At 47.4% G+C, this 8,052-nt stretch overlaps 1 protein-coding gene and 1 long non-coding RNA gene across 2 annotated transcripts; both read right to left on the bottom strand.

Moving 5' to 3' along the window:
• Nucleotides 1-506: 506 nt before the first annotated feature.
• LOC311113975 (serine/threonine-protein phosphatase 6 regulatory ankyrin repeat subunit A-like) lies at nucleotides 507-4,793 on the bottom strand (the record flags this gene model as incomplete). Its single annotated transcript, XM_084189239.1, has 9 exons — nucleotides 4,713-4,793; nucleotides 4,192-4,411; nucleotides 3,597-3,768; nucleotides 3,248-3,393; nucleotides 3,040-3,122; nucleotides 2,863-2,945; nucleotides 2,646-2,737; nucleotides 2,324-2,440; nucleotides 507-520 (listed from the first exon to the last, which is right to left on the bottom strand). The coding sequence occupies exons 3-9, from the start codon at nucleotides 3,650-3,652 to the stop codon at nucleotides 507-509; spliced, it is 591 nt and encodes a 196-aa protein (XP_084045365.1). The 5' UTR covers nucleotides 3,653-3,768; nucleotides 4,192-4,411; nucleotides 4,713-4,793.
• A 9-nt stretch (nucleotides 4,794-4,802) lies between these two features.
• On the bottom strand, nucleotides 4,803-5,771 carry LOC311113993. The gene is made up of 3 exons (XR_014611069.1): nucleotides 5,689-5,771; nucleotides 5,053-5,140; nucleotides 4,803-4,830 (listed from the first exon to the last, which is right to left on the bottom strand). It is a non-coding gene; the product is annotated as an uncharacterized lncRNA (long non-coding RNA).
• Between the last annotated feature and the right edge of the window lie 2,281 nt (nucleotides 5,772-8,052).

Genomic DNA, 8,052 nt, shown 5'->3' with positions numbered 1-8,052 from the left:
ATATTACAGCATGAATAGCACATTATTTCATTTGTTAAACAATATTTAATCCACAGTAATTACTATAATTGAAGATTTAAAAAAAAAAATAACATGCCTACCTTGCACTCTTTATTCTCCATCTCCTTGCAAAATCAGCACATTTCCTTGCCAAAATGAACGCATTCCTCCAGCACTAGCGAGGATCAGACTGAACCGCTCCAGCGGTTTCTGATCCGTTTCGACGTTTATCAGTGATGACGTAACAATGCTGTAAAGATTTGACGCACTTCCGATCTGGTGCTGATGCAACGCTCTGTGCTGTTGAAAGCTCACGTATGGAAATCCTGCGAGTTGGAAACAAATGTAGGCTATTGTTGCCCTTAAAACTGTAATGTTGAGGACGCCATGAACAAATAAAATACATAACCCACACCGTTAGGCCAAAGTAAATGCATTTTTTCATCACTTTGCCAATAGACTTCTTGTTCCTCGTTGTAGCCTTTCTTTTGGGATTGGCACCACTGTCACTGCCTGACACCTAGAAATTGATACTGCGGTTGTCACATAAAACAGATAACCCATAGTTCATTATTAAATAACATAACTCATTTCTTTATTTTATTACTCATAAAATATACAGCAATCTTCAGATACTGAAAGAATTCATGGGAGTTTCGAATTCAGTCACTATTTCATATGTACATGCTAGTTTCATCCTTTTAAAGAAAAAAAAGGACACGAAAAACCTGTGAACCTCCTGTTCCTGATTTGACTAACATAGCATATGTATTGTACATATTTCCAGTTAAAATGATTTTCAAAAAGAGACAAAAAAACGGCGGTTTGAACAAGCCATCACATAAAAGGATTGAGTGGTTTCATTTTTTTGAAGAAGTTAAAGCAAGCAAAACCTGTCAAAATACATTGATTATAAGACCAAGACAAATAATATAGATTTTCAACAGAAGAAAATCTAAATGCTGCTGTCCTACCATTGGTTTCCAGTGTTTCTCCTCTCCAAGGGAGGCATGTTTTCCGCCTCGTATGCCTCGGAATAGTATCAGTGCTTTTCACAAACGTTGTAATACTTAGTGTGCATCATTGCTTTCGCTCATACAGCTGCCCCTACTCTCCTAACCTCCACTCAGTAACTAAAGAAGGCACAAAATGATGATGACATAAATATCACAAGAAAGAATACATGAATGAATAATTTACTTTCTAAAATATTTTAGGTAGGTTTAATAACGCAAATGTAAAAAGTCCTGTTGCTCACATACCAGTATGCAAAATCTACATCCTAAATGGCACCCTATTCTTTATAGAGTACACTACTTTTGACCAGAACCCTATGGGCCCAGGTCAAAAGTAGTGTACTATAAAGGGAATAGGGTGCCATTGGGGATGGAATTTATTTGAAATTACTAATGAGAGCAAATACTACGATTTTTTGGTTCCCACAGAGGGTCAGGAGCTTAAGACATGAATGATTTTAATAAAATGTTTGTTCATAAAAAATAAATGATTTCCCCTCCTTCCACATGGATTACAGACAAGAGGCTAGGTACGTTGACTGTCTTAGTGTGCGGATAAACATGACCATCACTCTCATAAAACTTAAATGAAACATCACTCCTTATGTTTTTTCTCAGCCCAAAACGCTCAATCCCATTTCTACTGTCAAAACAGGTTTTGAAAAGGCTTCTTCCACATCTTTTGGTCCATGTCTGTTTTTCACTCAGTGAAGTGCTACTATCTCTTAGGACTACAGGTTATTGCCGTCATAAGGTGTCCGTCTGTCTGTTGGCTGGACAGTTTCTACCGTTTAGGACCTTTGTGGGTAAAGGTAAAGGTGGGGTATAGCAGCAGCAGTTCCTCTGAAGTCCAGTATCTGCTGGAAGGACACCTGGTGGTACGAGAGGATGAGTGTGGCCAGCCAGCCTGTTGTGCCTCCCCCTCTCCCTCCCTCCCTCCATTTCTTTCTCTCCATCTGCGGGACTCTTAAGGCTCCTGTGCGGACTGTCTCGGCTCGTGCCCTCCCAAAGCTGGCTGTGGTGATTTAAGACACGGTGTGTATGTGTGTATTTGTTTGTGGCCTCTGCCCCACTTCACTGTCCATCCGCCTGCCCTTGGCTCCCCTCCTGGGCAGCGACCACCACCACCCTCAGTACGTCTCTGAGTCTGAGTCGTTGAGGTCCTCATCCTTGTAGAAGCCTCCATCGTGGTCGCGGTGGCCGATGTTAGTTGAAGCTGCAGTAGGAGCTGTGCTCGCTGCGCAGCACGGGCAGGCTGTCGAAGGTCACACTCTTGGAGGGGCTGGTGGTGTAGTGGTTAATGGCACTGAAGGACAGGCTGGGCGCCGGGTTGCAGGGGGACACGGGCATCATGGTGGCCAGGATCAGCGCCAGGCAGTCCGCCACGTCTTTGTTGGGGGCGCAGGCCAAGGCAGGCGTGTAACCTGAGGGGTTCAAACAGAACAGCAGAGGGTCACTTCAGGAGCATCACCGTTTACTACAACGCTTTTGGTGAAAAACATGAAATAACAGCAGGCTAGGAGATACAAAGTTAAGACAATAACCAAGCAGTGGATTAGAGAGAAACATTTGTGGACACATTGAGAAGAGAAGTACAGAAGAAAACAGTGTTAGCGTAATGGATCTTACCATTCTCATCGACTGCGAGCACGCTAGCACCCTTCGCTAGTAGCTCCTGCACCACCACCGTCAGACCATTTCTGGCTGCAACGTGTAACGGCCTGAGGAGAAAGTACCGTCAGATTAGACAGCAGAAAATGAGGATACCTCCCAAATGCCAGACTATTCCCTATATAGTGCACTTCTTCTGACCAGGGCCCAATTAATACAGCTGAACCATACGTACGTCTGTAAGGCTGCGTTAGTCGAGTTGATGAGGTTCCTGTCTGTAATCTTCTCCAATATCAACAAGGCACTGGTTTCATGCCCCTTTAAAAACCAGAGTCAAACATGTCAGACCAAAATTGAAACCAGAGAGAGCCAACTGTTCAGATGAACGTCATCTTGATGTGGGAATGCTCACCTTACTGCAGGCCAGATGAAGAGCAGTGTTCTTGACTGCATCCTGCAGGGTGAGTTCTGCTTTGGCACTGCTCACCAACAGCTCTGACACAGACAGAGAAACATAAAGAAACTCAATGAGGAAATTAAGCGACTTATTAAAATATAAAACAGACAGGTTGAACTTAAGCCGGCTGGCGAGGCAAAGTGGAGGAGAGGGGGCTGCATACCAACGGCGTTGGTTTGTCCGTTCTCAGCAGCCATCATGAGGGAGGTCTTCCCGGAGGCGTCGGGGGAGTTGACCTGGGCGTTGTGGCCTAGCAGCAGCTGAAGACACTCCACGTGGTCCGTGAAGGCCGCCGCATGCAGGGGGGTCCTGGAGAGAGGAAACGTATTTCACCGATATCGTGTAGGACTGTTATAAACAAGTTTGTTCAATTAACCCTGTTTATACCATAGAAATATAAAATCACTAATAGATGTATTAAAAGTAATCTACAATCCCTCATCCAACCCCAGAGGTCATTTTAACAACATTATTCTCCAGAAGAAAAGGACTTTGTCATGTGCTGTAGTTACCGGTTCTTGGTGTCAGTGGCGTTGACAATGGCCGGCCCCAGAGTGTCAATCAGCATCTCTGCAGCCCCCTCGTTGTCATTGATCACAGCACAGTGGAGGGGGCTGAAGGAGTTGCCCTCAGTCTTGTGGAAAACCTCCTGTTCCAGTAGCACCTCTACACACGTGTCATGGCCTAGTGGAAGATTGATTCATTTAATTTATAATTAAAAGTAATAGGTTGCTCCAGCAGGAAACATTACATACAGGAAAAAGATGACGTCGCTGCAGACCACAACAATACTCTCCGAGAAAGCTAAAAATCTGACAATCCCTGACAAAGTCCTGTTTCAGTGTAAGGTCCTCCACTGAGAGTCATAACCCTTAATTCTGTTGTAGTCTTGTTCATTCCCCCACATGGCTCCGTCCACACCAATCGAATGCTTTTCAAGCCACAAGAGGGAGTGAATGAGTGTACACTTCATGGAGGAGAGAACAGAGCTACAGTCCAGTTAGTCAGTACGTACCGTTGTATGGCCTACCTAATTCAGGGACATGTTTACAGTGCTGAAGAGAGAAAATCAGAAAATATCTAGTGTTCCGTTAGTTCAGTACGTACCGTTGTAGCAGGCCCAGTGTAGTGGCGTGTAGCCCTGGTTGTCTGTGATGACGGGGAGGGTCTCCACTGACTGGGCGGCGTGTAGGAGCCCCCCCAGCACCCCGATGTGTCCGGATGCCGCCGCCAGGTGGACAGGGGTCCGCCCCTTACAGTCCCGAACCAGGAAGCTGGCGCTGTGCTGCAGCAGGGCCTCCACACACTCCTCATGACCCGTCACCGCCTGGGAGGAAGGGCGGGGAGACAAGAATGGATTTGAATAACTAATAATCAATGATATAATAATGAATCATCAATTATTTAAAATGATGTCTGGAGGCAGGTCCCTACAGGGATGAATACACCACTACCCATGGACAACTACTTTTCTGAAGATAATATGTATATTTGGGCATAACTTATATTCCATGCTAGATCCCACCCCAAAGCCATCCCTAGTAGTTCAATGGCCCCATCCCTAGATCAGAACAAGCCTCCCCGTCTCTTTCTGTGTGTGAGCGTATACAGCCAGCTCTCCTCCTCACCCCTCTGTGTAGCGCTGTTCTGCCCCACTTGTCTTTGGCTTCTACGCTGGCTCCCTTGTTGAGCAGTGAGTACACACAGTCTGTGTGTCCGCTCAGCACCGACAGCATCAGAGGGGTTCTGATACACAAGACAACAAGGTCATATTACAAACTGGTAATAACCAGGCTGAGTCCCAAATGGCAACCTATTCCCTATATGGTACACTACCTTTGACCTGAGCCCATAGGGTTCTGGTTTAAAGTAGTGCACCAAGTAGGGCATAGGGTGCCATTTGGGACGTAGACCTAGTGTCAAAATCTCTTTATTTCAGGAATTGTATCCAAAACCCAATTGACTTACTGTCCATTCCCGTCTTGAACGTCCACTGCACTCTGGAGGTCAGCATTTCCAATCAGCAAACGCAAACACTCTGAATGACCGTTGGTAGCTAGAGGAGGATAAATACAGAGGATAGAAGAATGTGAGATGATTGACCGTCAGTAGCTAGAGGAGGCTAAACAGAGAGGATATAAGAATGTGAGATGATTGACCGTTGGTAGCTAGAGGAGGCTAAACAAAGAGGATATGAGCTGATTGCTGGACGACTATTACCTTCACATGAACAGACAGATTTCTAGAACAGTGGTATTGGTAGATGACATCCTCATGATGTTAACACAGCAGATAATAAATCATTTTGGGGCTGAGGCCCTCGAAGCCTGTCACCTGCTAGCTGTGTACCTGGCTCTGGATAGAAGTCCCCCTGTGCACTGATCTAGGATCAGCTTACCCTCCCCAGATCCTCAACCATTAGTGGGGAACATGACAAAAAATGACCTTAGATCAGTGTGTAGTGGGCATTTCACACTATACTATATAAACATCCCTAGAGTGGACATTGGCGTCGTAGCAACATGACCAAACAAATCTCCATCTTGGTCAGGAAAACTTTTGAATTACAGAATCTCTAGGTCTTACGTGATATCCTATGCATACCTGCAGCGTGGATGGGGGTCCTCTTCAGGGTGAAGTCTTTAACCAGGATGGAGGCTCCCTGGTTGATGAGGACGTCAACACACTCCACATGGCCTTTAAAGGCAGCCAGGTCCAGAGGGGTGCGCCCCTGGCTGTTCCTCACGTCTAGATCCAGCAGAGACTGAACCAGGACCTCCATAGCATGGTGGTGGCCGTGGTACGCCTGAATGGAAACAAACACACAGTCTGAAGCAAAGTCCAGTGGTATGCCTGAACAGATATACACTCCTAATATAATCAATGTCCTATAGTAGACCAGTGGTATGCCTAATATAATCAATGTCCTATAGTAGACCAGTGGTATGCCTGACGGAAACATGGATTACCACTGAAAACACTGCTACTCCTACTGCTCTCTCCTCGTCTGACCATGTGTTCTCGCATACCCCGAGAGCATCCGGTCAGAGGGGTGGTGGCACAGGAATCCTCATCTCTCCCAAGTGGACATTCTCAATTTTTCCCCTAACCCATCTGTCTATCTCCTCATTTGAATTCCATGCTGTCACAGTCACTAGCCCATTTAAGCTTAATATCCTTGTCATCTATCGCCCTCCAGGTTCCCTTGGAGAGTTCATCAATGAGCTTGACGCCTTGATGAGCTCCTTTCCTGAGGATGGCTCACCCCTCACAGTTCTGGGGGATTTCAACCTCCCTACGTCTACATTTGACTCATTTCTCTCTGCCTCCTTCTTTCCACTCCTCTCCTCTTTTGACCTCACCCTCTCACCGTCCCCCCCTACTCACAAGGCAGGCAATACGCTTGACCTCATCTTTACTAGATGCTGCTCTTCTACTAATCTCACTGCAACTCCCCTCCATGTCTCCGACCACTACTTTGTGTCCTTTTCTCTCTCGCTCTCCTCCAACACTACTCACTCTGCCCCTACACAGATGGTAACGCGCCGCCGCAACCTTCGCTCTCTCTCTCCCACTACTCTCTCCTCTTCCATCCTATCATCTCTTCCCTCTGCTCAATCCTTCTCCCTCCAATCTCCTGATTCTGCCTCCTCAACCCTCCTCTCCTCCCTTTCTGCATCCTTTGACTCTCTATGTCCCCTATCCTCCCGGCCGGCTCGGTCCTCCCCTCCAGCTCCGTGGCTTGATGACTCATTGCGAGCTCACAGAACAGAGCTCCGGGCAGCTGAGCGGAAATGGAAGAAAACTAAACTCCCTGCCGACCTGGCATCTTTTCACTCCCTCCTCTCTACATTTTCTTCATCTGTTTCTGCTGCTTAGGCCACTTTCTACCACTCTAAATTCCAAGCATCTGCCTCTAACCCTAGGAAGCTCTTTGCCACATTCTCCTCACTGCTGAATCCTCCCCCCCATCCTTGACCGCTGGCTATGTCCCTTCCGTCTTCAAGAGAGCGAGAGTTGCTCCCCTTCTCAAAAAACCAACACTCGATCCCACTGATGTCAACAACTACAGACCAGTATCCCTTCTTTCTTTTCTTTCCAAAACTATTGAGCGTGCCGTCTTTAGCCAACTCTCTTGCTATCTCTCTCAGAATGACCTTCTTGATCCAAACCAGTCAGGTTTCAGGACTGGTCATTCAACTGAGACTGCTCTTCTCTGTGTCACGGAGGCTCTCCGCACTGCTAAAGCTAACTCTCTCTCCTCTGCTCTTGTCCTTCTAGACCTGTCTGCTGCCTTTGATACTGTGAACCATCAGATCCTCCTCTCCACCCTCTCCGAGCTGGGCATCTCCGGCGCGGCTCACTCCTGGATTGCGTCCTACCTGACCGGTCGCTCCTACCAAGTGGCGTGGCGAGAAGCTGTCTCCGCACCACGTGCTCTCACCACTGGTGTCCCCCAGGGCTCAGTTCTAGGCCCTCTCCTTTTCTCCCTATACACCAAGTCACTTGGCTCTGTCATATCCTCACATGGCCTCTCCTATCATTGCTACGCTGACGATACACAACTAATCTTCTCCTTTCCCCCTTCTGATAACCAGGTGGCGAATCGCATCTCTGCATGTCTGGCAGACATATCAGTATGGATGACGGATCACCACCTCAAGCTGAACCCTGGCAAGACGGAGCTGCTCTTCCTCCCGGGGAAGGACTGCCCGTTCCATGATCTCGCCATCACGGTTGACAAATCCGTTGTGTCCTCCTCCCAGAGTGCGAAGAGCCTTGGCGTGACCCTGGACAACACCCTGTCGTTCTCCGCTAACATCAAGGCGGTGACCCGATCCTGCAGGTTCATGCTCTACAACATTCGGAGAGTACGACCCTGCCTTACACAGGAAGCGGCACAGGTCCTAATCCAGGCACTTGTCATCTCCCGTCTGGATTACTGCAACTCGCTGTTGGCTGGGCTCC

Source organism: Coregonus lavaretus (genome assembly GCF_964263955.1).
Source record: "Coregonus lavaretus genome assembly, contig: HAP1_SCAFFOLD_980, whole genome shotgun sequence".
Taxonomy (NCBI): Eukaryota; Metazoa; Chordata; class Actinopteri; order Salmoniformes; family Salmonidae; genus Coregonus; species Coregonus lavaretus.
This window is presented reverse-complemented; position numbering and strand designations above follow the sequence as displayed.